The 13,805-nt window shown below is 46.1% G+C and overlaps 1 protein-coding gene and 1 non-coding gene across 4 annotated transcripts in view; one reads left to right on the forward strand and one right to left on the reverse strand.

Moving 5' to 3' along the window:
• Window positions 1-650: 650 nt before the first annotated feature.
• Window positions 651-778, forward strand: LOC142441587 (small Cajal body-specific RNA 4). Its single transcript, XR_012782954.1, has one exon.
• Window positions 779-3,932: 3,154 nt separating this feature from the next.
• AGXT2 (alanine--glyoxylate aminotransferase 2) overlaps window positions 3,933-13,805 on the reverse strand; it is a 53,734-nt gene continuing 43,861 nt past the window's right edge. For all 3 annotated transcript variants that reach the window (XM_075543000.1, XM_075543001.1, XM_075543002.1), the window contains 2 exons: window positions 9,487-9,585; window positions 3,933-4,040 (listed from right to left, as the gene is read on the reverse strand). In XM_075543000.1, coding sequence (XP_075399115.1) covers window positions 3,933-4,040; window positions 9,487-9,585 — 207 coding nt within the window. The remainder of the gene's footprint in view (window positions 4,041-9,486; window positions 9,586-13,805) is intronic.

Genomic DNA, 13,805 nt, shown 5'->3' on the forward strand with positions numbered 1-13,805 from the left:
TTGTATTGTTCCTGTAGTCTATTTCTTCAAGAGGAAATGTTGGGGATTTTGTGTTTTGGGTCAATCTCAATGTTGCTTCTGCAACTCATGTCTCAGGGCCCTAGTTTTATGCAGACTAGCTACTTGGATACTGCTTTGATGACATCCGATACCCTCTGGGAGATTTTTATTGTGCTTTGTCTCACTTGTGGTCCCTTTTACAGAATTCTGGTTTAGACAAGCATTTCTGCTTGACTTGTCATGAGAAGACTTATCTTGTATACATCCTAATGACTTTTAACTATCCAACTTGTGCCTACTTATATATATATATATTTTACGGTTTTATTGGATACTCCTTCTACATACAGTAACATACAATTCAGTAGTTCAATCATATCCAGAAGAGTTGTCCAATCATTACCACAATCCATTTAAAAATATTTTTGTCTTCTTGCACTCATTATTAGTGTAATCATTATTTCATTGTGGCAAAAATATACACAGCAAAACATTCTCCAACTCAATGCCTTCTACATGTATACTTCCGTGCCATTAATTATACACTGTTGTACAACCATTGTTGATATCCTCTTTCTTTTCTTTTTATTGGGTAATGATTTATTTATTTGGGTATATATATATATAATTTTACTACCTTAGAAATCTGGCCTGGAGGAATAAGAAGGCTGAGTCTGAGGAAGCAAGACTCTGCTGATACCCTCTTCCTAGACAAAAGGGGTGGAGAGAGCAGCCCTTATTGAGAGCATCATAGGGCTGACTGCACTACCCAACATTCGAAGAAAAAGAAAAAAAAAAGAAATCTGGCTAGACCAGAGCATGTACACTGGTACAGATAAGATCTATAAACACAGGGAATCCAGGGCAGATAAAACCCTCAGGACCAATCATGAGAGTAGTGATACCAAGAGGGTAAGGAGAAGGTGGGGGGAGAAAGGGGGAACCAATCACAATGATCTACATATAATCTCCTCCCAGGGGGACAGACAACAGAAAAGTGGGTGAAGGGAGACATTGGTCAGTGTAAGACATGAAAAAATAAATTAAATTATCAAGTGTTCATGAAGGAGGGAAGGTATGGGAGGGGGGAAATGAGCTGATACCAAGGGCTAAAATAGAATGAAAATGTTTGGAAAATTATGATGGTCAAATGTGCTTGACATAATGGATGGATGTATGGATTGTGATAAGAGCTGTATGAACCCCCAATAAAATGATTTTTATATAAATAAATAAAATCATTTTATTGGGGCCTCTTGTGGCTTTCATAACATTCAACACATCAATTGTATCAAGCATATGTTGCCACCATCATTTTCTACACATTTAGTTTCTATTTGAGCCCTGGGTGATAGCCTTTTTCAAGTTATTCCACCACCATTAACATAAACTCCATGGTCCCTAATCAAAAAACACTCTTCCTCCTTCGCCCATGGGAACCATTGGTCAAGTTTTCTTTTCTTTTTTAGTTTTCTTAATATAATATTCAAATATCATATATTCCATAGTTGAGTCATTTAAATAAAGACTTGTATATATACCATCATAATCAGTTCTAGTGCTCCCTTCGCCCTCCCACCTTCATTGTTTGCTCCCCAAATCCCTTCTCCCTCCCCACCCCCATCCTGATAAACCATTACATCCGTTATTGTCTCTATGCCTCCACTCCTGCGGAGCCTCATAAACTGGGAAAACTAACATAAACACTGCAAACGAAACCAAAATGAAACAGAAAAACAATAATAATGTAAAGATAAAGATCAACACAAAGACTAGAAAGAAAAGACCTTCAACAATATTACAAAACCCAGAGAAGAAATTTCTGTCCTGGAACAAGGGAGAAATACTTGAGCCTCGAGCAAATTCAGGTCAAGAGGGAGGTGATCTGACTGTTCAATTCACGATAATTAAGTTTATAATAATCTCTGTCTGATAGATACTAAAGCTGTCCCTTGCCTGTGGCCAGAGGGGCTCTGCCAGAGGCTTAATATGACAAAATACTCTGCAGATCGATCTGGGCCTCCCACTGTCCTCCATGGCCTTCTACTAATGGCATATTTCCCTTGATCATATTTGGATTTTGTTATCACCATCATTGGGTCACACAGGCGGGTGTGCTTCTTGGATGTGGACTTAGTTGATGCTTCACTTAGATGGCTGCTTGTTTGAATACCAGCCTGTAAGACTCCAGACAGTATTCCAATTGATAGCCCGCATTGTATGCTTTCTTCACTGCATTTTTCTGTAGCACCCTTACCTTCAGTGATCTCTTCATGAAAGTGAGTATCAAACAGGGTCATATTATAAGAATTAGCTGTTATTGGATCGGGGCTAGAATTAAGTCAGAATCCATCTGCTTGTCCATGTGTTCATGAACAATTCCGTTTACTTTGGCCATCATATTTTGATAAAAATGAAAACCAAAACCAACAAGAACTAAAACCAAATAAAATAAAATAAACAAAAACAGAAAAGAAAACACCCCAAACAAAAACAGAAAATGAAACAAAAATTAGTTTTAAAATTTGACGGACCAAAAGCTCTTTTGCACATCAAATGGGCCCAATTTTATTTAAATTTAGTGTAGGCATTCCTAAGTGTCTGAGCCTGTACTCGGTTCAGTTCAATAATATTCAGTAACCATAAAAAAATCATTCATCACCCTTCTGAGGACCCTAATTTCACAGAGAATTTTATTTTAAGAATAAGTAAAGAAATGCTCAGGTGTGTCGTGCATAAAATTATTTAATTGATTTTAAGATAGTGATGGCAAGGGACATGCTTACATTTTCAAGACATTCCCTCAGCCTTGGAGAATCAGAATGAAAAATTACAATGGTAGTTTGAATGTGATCATCCGAGACTGTAGACTTTAGCCTATTACTTCCCATAAGTGGTTTCAGTGAGGAGACTTCACTACCCTCTCAAGCGTAGAAGAGGTCCATGGAGTAGGGTCTGAGGCTGGTGTAGCAAGCAGTATCTCACCAGGCTTCTTTCAGTCTTCAGAGAGAGTGGGAGGACCCAAGCATTTATGTAGCTTGAGTGCTATTATCTTTAATTATAATTGCCATGTTTTACGGCTGGTTCAAGAATTAATTGACACATTTATGGTTGGTTAATTTATATTAGGTTGCATTGCCAATGAGGGAATTGTTGTGTGAAAAAGCATTATACAGTCTAACATATTTGGTGCCATGGAGGCATAGCGGGTTATGCATTGGGTCGCTAAACTCGAGGTTAGCAGTTTGAAATCACCACCTGCTCCTTGGGAGAAAGAGGAGGCTTTCTATTCCTGTAATACAGAGTTACAGTCTCAGAAACCCCCTGGGTGGTTCTACTCTGTCCCTAGGGGAGTGCTGTGAGCCAGAATTGACTCGATGGCAGTGAAAGTTTTAAGAACCTAAAAGAATCAGATATGATCCGATAGTATACAGAAGTCAGGAGCTTCCAGGACTGGGTAAGGTACTGATTTATTGACCTCACCTAGGACTTAGCATTGGCCTTAAAAATAGACTTTTTCTTCATAGACTCAGGATAGGTGACATGGTTCCAGGCATAATGACATAATGATGTTTTTGTCTAAGGAGTGTCTGAGTCAAGACAAGGGCAAATGAAGTATTTCCTCTTCCTGCACCAAAGGTACTGTCACGTATTGACGCATAAGCCGATCTTTCCAGAGGGGAACCAGAGAGTTATAATGAACTTAGAATTTACTTTCTGAGCTAGGGTGAGTGTTTCTTCTAGGAAGGGTGAGCTTCTCAACTCCACAAAGATGGTCAACAGCCACTCAACTGTGCCTCTTAAGGCTAGAGTGCCTTAGGTTTCCTCAAAATACCAGCAGCTCTGCCTGTCCTACATTCACCCTTGAACTTCGAGCGGAGAGTGTTTGAATCTTGGGGTTTCTGCTTGTTTTTCTTTTTGATTTCAGACCTTTACTTGGCTCTTCTTTCCATGTGTTGGATCAAGGCACAACGAAACACCTCCACGGCAAAATCAGCTTCTGCTTTTGTGACACACATTGGGGGTGCAATGCGGAACGTCTGAGAAGACAAAAGGAGAACCATCATGGAATCAAATGCAGCCTAGGAACAATGCACCCAACTCAGAACCCAACCTTCTGTTTTCATGACACTTCTATATGCCACTTGTTGACTTGGTCTCCTCTGTCCCTAATGTCCCAAAGACCATTCATTTTTCACCTTCCTTGACTATCTGGGGCTGCCTCTTCTTTTTGTCACCGGCTCACCTTCTGCCCCTTCAACTACCTATTTGGAACGAACCTGCACTCCCTTTCGGCGGTGGGAGCATGGTACTCTCCACGATGGCGTGTAGAACTCAGCCAAACTAGCTCCCTACTTTCTTGTTTGCTGAAAGTCTCAGGACCTTCCTCTCGGCTTCTCTGAGTCCATTCGCCCCTAACACTGGAGCCGGGCACAACGTCTCCGCCGAGAACAACCCAGTTTTGGATTCCCATCCCATCTGGGCTCGATGAGATGGGATAACACCGTGATGGCAGCAATTGCTCAGCCCTAACAATGGTGAGGCTGGCATGGGGCTGGGCAGTGTTTCATTCTGTTTTTCATGGGAGCTCTGAGTTGAACGGAATCAATGGCACCTAACGTTTCTGCTGGCACCCCACACCTTTTGCTCGCTGTCTGCCAGGGTCCTTTCCCATTTTGAATGCTTTTCATCTTCTCGATTTTCTTGCTGAATTTCTTTATGCCTTAGTCCCTTCCCTACATCTCCACGAAAATGAAAACTGGTGGGCAAGAGCCCTTTAGAAACTTGTCTGTGTCCCCAGCCTTTGTGTCCTTTCCCCAGAAGGTTTAGTGCATGGGATGTCTCTTCTATTGAATCCAACTCCGTCACCTGTGCTCCACAACTCACTCTCAGGTTTGTGGGCAGCTCCAACTTTTTCAGAGCACACTCCCGCCCCAGCCTAGCAGCAAGCTGGCTTAAAGCTTCCTCAACCCAAACTCAGGCCACCACAATGCACACATAAATCTTTGTTGACCCTCGCCAGTCACCACATGAATTGACCCTTCTGCTTTTATTCCAATTTAGTAAAACGAAAAGCAACAATATTATTATGTCTATTATTTTTCACCCTCTCTGCCCCTATCAAATGCTAGATTTGAATTGTGGTGCTGGGGAGACACCACATGTACCATGTGCCATGGACATGTACCATGAACTGCCAAAAGGACCAGTCAATTGGAAGAAGTAAGGCTAGCATGCTCCTTAGAAGAAAGCATGGGAAGACTTCGTCTTACACACTTAAGATATACTGTCAGGAGAGACCAGACCCCGGAGAAGGACGTCACATTTGGGAAAATGGAAGGGTGGCCCCAAAGAGGAAGACCCTTGAGGAAATGGTTGGACACAGCTGTTGCATCAATGGGCTCAGGCGCAGGGACAAGTGAGGATGGTGCAGGACCGCGCAGTGCTTCATTCTGCTGCGCACAGGCTCACTACGGGTCAGAGTTCAATCATGGGCACCCAACCACAGCACCAATTTCCCCATCACACCTCAGCCTGCCACAGCCTTCCACCTTCCAATGCCGCGGTGTAAACTGCGGAGGACACAGTCCACTGGGCATTTTCCTACCATTCTTCCTACTGCCTTCTTACTCCTGGATGGCTCCCTCAGCCCTCTCATACCTGTCCTCTCACCTTCCTGGCCCAGCCTGTCTCTAGGCGGATGGGCGCTTCTCATCTACCTGTCCTTTCAATGTTGCCACTACCCAAGTATCTCTCCTCCATCGTTGCTTTGCACACACGTCTCAGGAGGTGACCTTCTCTCATCACGGATGTACGACTCCCAGATTGTGTCCACTAGCTCAGCTCCTTCTTCAGAGCTACCAAACAAGATGTACATCAAACAAACAAAAAAAACTCCCCAACCCCCCAAATTAGTTTCTGTTGAGCCCATCCTACTTCTTAGGGAGCCCTGTTCCAGCCGGAGAGCACCAGACCTTTCTGGGTGCATGTTCACTGAGCAGGTGAGCACTTAATCATTCAGCCACTCAGGAAGGACCCCCCTCTGTGCTGCAGACCCCCCTCTGTGCTGTATCTAAAGCCATGATAGATTCATTCCTCATTTTCCTTTCTCCCTGTACAGCCAGCTCCGGGCCATTCTACACTGAGAATGGCTCTGGAATAGTCTGCTTTCCTTTCTCTCATTGTTCAAGTTCTCCAGCTCCACCTTAGACACTCTGCCTCCAGCCTTGCCCCTCCGGTTCACCCTCCTCAGAGGACAGACTCAGAAACTCCACTGCCTGGGCCTGCCGCTTCCTAGGGGTGTGACTTGGGACACCTATTTAAGCTCTCAATGTCTCTTTGCACCTGCAAATGAAAGATGGGCATGGTGCTAATGCCTTCTGCTGGTAGCGAGCCTTCAGTGAGTCAGTAGGCACAAGGTGTTTAGAACAGAGCTGGAGAGGTGGCGAGGGCCTCCCCTTCCTGCTCCCGCCTCACCTTCCCTCATCTGCTGTTCAAATGTCACCCTCCAGTCACATTCGTGTTTGTCACTCTGCACCCTGCGTCCTGTGGTAGTTACATAATCATTTGTTAATTTGAAGATTAAGAGTGTAGGGGTGGTGTCTAGTCTGTCAATCAGATCATAGCCAATGAGGCGTCTGTGTGGGCCTGGCTTTCTCCTGAGAATTCTGGAAAATCCACATGGTATTTTCTCCAGGGAGGCGGGAGAGACTCTCACTACTTCACTCCCTGGGAGACATTGCAGAAGACAAACCACATGGATGTAACCAGACCTCGGAAGCCGGAGAAGCCACAGAGAGACCCCTGGCAGCGCTGAGATGTTTCCAATGACACTGTATCCAAAGACTTTCTACCCACTGGCCTGTGATCTTTTGCATTTGGCCTCATTGTATGTGTTTCGTGAGTCTGAAGAGGACCTTATAGATTGATATTGGAAATATGGGCTAATATTGGACTTATGGGCTTGATCTGGACTGGGATGTTCTGTCAATGTTCAATTGTTCTTGTATATAAATCTCTTTCTTATACACATATGTGTGTCCATGGATGTGTTTCTCTAGTCTACCCAGACTGACACACTTCCTTATATTTTCCATGTTGAGTTTCCAAGGAGGAAACTGTTTAGAGGTGTGGAAAGCATGGTCTTTCTCCAGGAGCAGCTGGTGGTTTCGAACTGCCGACCTTTTGGATTGCAGCCCAATGTGTAACCACTACACCCTCAGCACTGCTAGGCTCAGCTTCAGCCAGAAAGAATGTCTTAGGGTCTCTTTTCTTTTCTCCTGTAGTTAGCCTTTTTATACCTCTAGCTAAGCTTAATATATTTCCTCTAATTGTCTCTCTCTCCCACCAGCTCAGTGAGCGCAGGGACTGGTCTTATTTATCATTGTAATTTTGGGACACAGCATAACATCTGCCTCTTAACAATTATTCAATGGTTACCAAATAACAAATGAAGTCATTAGTGACTTGATTTCTTTAAATGCTTCATGCCTTAAGATTTTTAATCATGAAATTGTGCTCAATAGTTCAGAAAAATCATTATGACCAGGACTAGAAAAAGAGCTTGCATTCTGCGTTGGTTGGTGCGGTTTGCATTGGGGCTGGGCGAGTCCTGCTGGCTTAGAGACTGAGCGGGAGATGAAGGAATGCTGGAGATGCAAGAGAAGGCAAGGAAGAGGCCTGGAGCAAAGGTGGATGGGACTTGGAGGTCAAGGGCCCAAGTGGTCGATTTGGCTTTGAACAGAATTCCTCTCAATTGCCAAGACAGGATGGAATGGATGTGCAACCAGACACCTTCCCAGAGAGGTCAGGCCTGATTTTATGTTCTTTGGAAAGCAGAGCAAAACAAAACCAGGCAAGAGTACCTGCTGGACATGTAGTTAGGTTAAAATGCCACACTTTCTTATTGGATCTCCCTTTTGACCCAATTTTAAAGTTGTTCTAGTTTGTAATAGTTTCTACTTTCTTTTTGATTGAGGTTTGTCTTGATTTTATTTTGTTATTGTTTTTAGTTTTTTTAAAAAAATTATATGTATATGAAATGCAGGATGGATATATATATAGAGACAGTCTCTGGGTTAATGGCTTCCTGGGGGCGTGTCAGGGAAAGTTGGTGGGGGAAAGAAAAAATGTTCTACAATGGATCGTGGCCATGATTGTGCAATGCTTCTCAATAGGATCGGACTGTTAAATGGCTTGACTTGTGGATCTGTGCCAATAAAACTGTTAAAAGGGAAGCAAAAAAGAGTCGCCGCTGGCTCGAGGGAGATGCAGGAATGGAGGATGACAGCAATCCTGAAAGGTTACCATGGGAAATAACTGTCACAAATTAGGCCACTAGCAGACATTTCCTCATCTTCAATGGCTGCCTGGCAGCATCCCTGGGGAGAAGCTTGCTGGGGTGAGTGAGGCTTTAGGAGCAGATCGCAGCAGCTGAGGAGCCCTGGTGATGTAGTGAGTTATGCGTCGGGCCGCTCACCTTTCACAAGGTCAGCAGTCCCAAACCACCAGCTGCTCCATGGGCGTTCTCCTCCCTGCAAGCGTTACGGTCTCTGAAACTCACAGGGACAGTGGTACTCTGTCCTATACAGTCCCTATGAGTCAGCATCAACTTAATTGATGGCTGTGAATTTGGTGTTTTGAGGAGCAGAGCAACAGAGGGCTGAGACGAAACTGGGTCTCTGGACTTGTTTTTTCCAGCTACTCTGGTATTTTCTGGCCTGGAAGTGGCTGATTTTGAGTCTGCATTGAGACCCCACCCAGGGCGGTCCTCCATCCCTTCTGCACGGGTCACCTACTCATGCCAGAATGGCGGGGTTGCCATTTTGCAGGTTTAGGGTTCTGAAAATCAGAGCTCAGGATTGAAATTAAGAATGACTAGGATGACGTCGGTGTTTGTGGATAATACAAACGATCCACTTGCTTGGCTACCAGCAGAAAGGTTGCAGGTTTGAATCCACCCACAGTCACCATGGAACACAAGTCTTGGTGATCTACTTCCAAAACATCAGCCCCTGAACACCCTTTGGAACACAGTCCAAGTCACACACCAGGTCACCATGAATTGGAATGGACTCGGGGACACCTGGTAGTATTCTTTTAGAGAGGCTAGGATTAATTCACATATGAGATGAATTATTTATTGCATGACTACTACGTCCTCTGACTCGTCTGAATGTCTTGCTTATTCCAGACTGTTTGTATTTGGTCCCCATGGTGCTGAGACCAAATCCGTGCTGAGACGATTACATCAGTTTACCACAGCACCCCTTGTGGTCCAAAGACTTCACTGCCCTCATCTTTTTGATAATGTCTGAGCCCTGGTTCTGGAGGCATGGGGGTGGGTTGGGGGGTTGTGGGGGGGAAGGGGGTTAGGTAAGAGGGGGCTTGGGTCCTTGATCCTAATTGTGAAGAAAAGAAGTGGACCACACGAGGACCTCAGAGAGATGCTCTTCGAAGATGATAGAGATGCCAGGCTTCTCTTACCTGAGAAAAAATACCTCCTCTGCCAACTAAGAGCCCCATGTGTTTGCAGTCCTCATGGATTTGAGTTACTTCTTCACGAGGAAGAGGCTGGCGGCTCATCTGTAAACACATTTGTAGAAACACGTTACAGTTGGCGTTTGAATGACTGGCATTATTTCCCAGAAGACAAAGGAAGAAAACAAAAAAGCAGTTCAAATGTATCCCCCTGTAATTGAATCAAGCTGTTAATTGTTGAAGCCGATTTTCTTTTGGGGGATTGAGGGGTGGGGAGGAGTGTAGTATAAATTTGTTTTTAATCTCAATCCATGGCAAATTGTCAATGACAGATACAGATTCCCTTCAGATAGTGTCGTGACTCTAGGTGGTTACAGTGGCTGGAACAGGAATCCAGCTCCTCCTGGCTGGGTTTGGCATCGGTTCGATTCACGGGGAAGTTCTCTGCCAGTCTTCACTGTGCTTTGCCCAGGGAACAAGCTCATTTCTAAGTCCAGACAATGGCTCAGAAGTTGCACAAGGGCACATCCAGCCCAGGCTTGGGGCGAAATAGTACAGCCAGGGCACCTGGGTGGGGCCAGTGTCTCCTCATTTTCCTGTGTGGGGCACTTGCTTGCTCTCCCCACAGATTTGTTTTCCAGGATGGAGAAACAGGAACAGCTCAGGAGGCAAGAGGCTCCATCGCATCACCAGACCTCTGACGTCTGGTTCAGCCATGCCCCTCCTCCTATGGGTCTGGCCAGCTGTACCTTTTCCCAAGGGGCCCTATTTCCCAGGCTGTGAGGACGAACACCTGGAGTCTAGGCGGTAGTTGTTTGCTGTCCGGTTGTGCATCTGCTTTATGCGGGATCCTCTTTTAGGCTACAGACATGTCGGGGCCTTGTTCGACCTTCCAGTTAATTTTGACTCCTGGGCATGAGGGGATCGAGCAGAACTGTGCCTGCAGGGTTTTCAGTGTCGCTTGTTCTGCAACACGGAGCTTTTCTCGACTGAGTTGCCTCTGGGTAGAATTCAAAACCGCCATACTGTCAGTAAACAGCTGAGCACATCAACCCCATAGGCCATCAGGGATTTCTGCGCATCTCGAGTGGAATGTTTAAGCAACGTGCCCCAGGTGACAGGGCAGAGACCCCTGCTCTGCTGTGAGTGGCCATTATGAACGGAGAAGAATATTGAAAGTACTGTGGACTGCTCAAAGGAGAAACCAGTCTGTCTTGGAAGAAGTAGGACCACAGTGCTCCTTAAAGGCAAGGAGGGCGAGATTTCACCTTACGTGCGTTGGAAACGAGAGACTGGTCCCTGAGAAGGACATCGTGCTTGGTACAGTAAGGGGCCGTGAAAAAGAGGAAGTCCCTCAGTGAGATGGATGGACACTGTGGCTGCAACCATGGGCTCAGGTCGAGGAACGGGGAGGCAGGGAAGGTTGGCCACCTCTTGCTCTAGCCGCTTCTTGGGCAGGTGGCCGAGGGGAGAGGAGGCACTGCTGGTCTGTGGCTCACCTGCACGGTGTCTGGGGCATAGGAGAGCATATCTCCAGTTGGCAGGCTCCAGGGGCCAGTGGTTGGGCCAGCAGTGGGTGCCATCTGACTGTGGGCCCTGATATGGATTCTTGGGGCACAGGAGCAGTACCACTATTCTGTGGGTCCCTTGTACCACCAGTGATGGAGCAGGGAGTTGATGCTGCTTACCGAGGGCCCCGGGCATGAGTGGCTGAGTGAAGGGGTGGTAATCACTGTCCTATGGATCCATGAGTCAGAGATGGTAGTGGGTACTACCAGACTTGATTCACACACACAACACACACACACACACACGTGTATATGGGATAGATAGAGGAGCTGGCGGACATCATAGGTCTGAGGGCCATGAGCAATGTGGTGGGGGGGGGGGCGCGGTTAATGGGTCCTGATGGGTGAGATGAGTGTGTTTAGGTTTTAAAGGGTGAGGTAGACTCCTGCCTGGCTCTGGACGGGGTGCAGAGTTGCTGCTCCCTGGCATACCGGGTTATCGGGGCTCTGGTTGAGAATGCTGCTTGCTTTGTGTCAACACGGCTGCACTGTGCAGGTTCAGTGGGCAGGGCGCTGATGATCCGTAATTCCCCCTGTCGGCTCTTTTTATACAATCTCCCCTTCCAGTTGGCATCTGGGCCAGTTCTTCAGCCTTGCCTTTGATGTCCAGGGTACCAACATTGTCGTCTCTATTAGATTCTCTAGTTTTATCGGGTCTTTGATGTAAGAGAGTGCTTAGGAGGCATCTGACCACAGCACCATCTCGCTGTATCTTTTGATGGAGAGCAGGGCTTTGCCCAGTGCTTCCTGCTTGACTTTCCTCCTCAGATCTCCCTTCTCACCTGCTCGCAAGCCTTTCCTATACATTCTCTTCCCACTCGCTCATGCTTCCCCCACGCCCTGTATTCTTCCCAAGGGATCTGAGAACAGAGTGCGACTGCTCTCTCAGAGATGCTTGCACGGCGTCGTCTTAAACTTTCAAGAAAAGGAAAACAAAGTGTTCAGAGCATCAGATGACCACATAGCATAGGACCTGGACTGAGGAAAATAAGAAGCCAAGATCTTCTCCAAGCCCCCCCCCCCCCAAGGTCACTACATTCTCCTGGCTGCTCCCCAGCTCCTCATCCGCTGCAGAGGGAAGACTACCACACTACCTACTTTAGGGCTAACCGTGAGAATTGAAAAGATGTCCAATGGGGTCAATGCCCTTTGGAAAGGTTTCCCGAGGGGGAGTAGGGTGGCGGGCCATGCCTCACACCAAGGGGCGTTTGGCCCATCCCCAGCACTGGTTTGGGCAAACACCGCTACCCTACTTTCCCCCATTACTACTCCTACCTTCTGCCGCCCCGACTCATGGGACAGTGTGTATGCAGTCCACAGAGGGTGGGAAAGTAAAGAGGCAAACCCCAAGGGTGCTACCATGTAAAGACAGTCAACAGTGCAGGATGAGACAGTGTGTTATCTCTTTATAGTCGCCTGTAGCAGTGGCAGTCAATTATTTCATGTGGTTCCTCTAGTCCAGTGGTTCTCCACCTTCCCAAGGCCATGACTCTTCCATACAGTTCCTCGTGTGGTGGTGACCCCTAAGCCATAAAGTTATTTTCATCGCTCCTTCATCACTGTCATTTTTCTACTGGTATGAATCAAGCAACCCATGTGAAAAGGTCGTTCCCTCCCCCCCCCCCCCCCCCCCGCCAAAGGGTTGCGACCCACAAGTTGAGAAACGCTGCTCCAGCCAAAATCTCGGTAACTCACTCCCACCAAGCTGCAAGTTTTCCTGCATGGGACTGGGGAAGAAGATGGGGTAAGATGCTGGTAGGATCCACCCGTGAGTAACTGGGAACAGGATGCATTGCAATCGCCATCCCTCTGGGTATAAAATGCGCCCTCTGAGAATCAGGAGGGAGGAGTTTCACTACCAGCAAGAGCCAGCGGTCCTGAGATCTCTGTGAAGGTAACTTCTGTGATTCAGAAGACAGCTTTTATGTCTGAGGCTCGGCAGAGGAACATCATCATCACCATCATCATCACCAACATCATCATCACCACCATCATCATCCTCATCATCATCATCATCTGATCCAGGAGACGGGATGGTGGCGAACCCACAGAACAAGTAAAGCTGGGCAGCAGGCTTGTTTGCAAAGTGGGGTGCCTCTGGGCATTTAGTTTGGGAAACTGGGTTGACTGACCCCTGGAATTCGAGCTGAATGCCTTCTCGTGGCTTACAGTGCAGTGACATGCCCTTTGGACCTTTCTTAGTTCATTTCCTGACTGAACATCCGTATCCTGAGTATTTCCTCCTTACACTGAAACTTGTTAACTTCCTTAATAAATCCCTTAATCATAGATGTTGTTTGCGAGTTCGGTGTGGCATCGCCATGAATGATCAAATCCAGTAGGTAAAAAGTAGGAGTGTCTTTCAGGTAGAACAGATACCTTCTCCAAAGTAGGAATGATATTGCTGAGTCAGGTCCTCAGGTACAGTAAGACATTTATACCTACATTTTGTTTTTATTTCATTAGAAAAATACTAAAGTACTTACTATAAGTACTCAGTTTTCCACAGGCTCATGGTCAAATATATACTATGCCACTGTGGTACCACAAGTGGACCGTAATTTAGTTATTCTGTATTGAGGGTCACCGGAAGATTCTAATGTTTTGTCCTTATAAGTCAAATTCTGATGAGCATCCTTACTCACAGGTCCTTGGGGATGCAGAAGTTGGGTTTGCAATAATGGGAAATCAAGGAACCGCTTTCCTTTCACGGACGATTCCTCTCTTGAGTCTGGATTTTGAAGAGTCTACATATCT

Source organism: Tenrec ecaudatus, chromosome 2 (assembly GCF_050624435.1).
Source record: "Tenrec ecaudatus isolate mTenEca1 chromosome 2, mTenEca1.hap1, whole genome shotgun sequence".
Classification (NCBI taxonomy): Eukaryota; Metazoa; Chordata; class Mammalia; order Afrosoricida; family Tenrecidae; genus Tenrec; species Tenrec ecaudatus.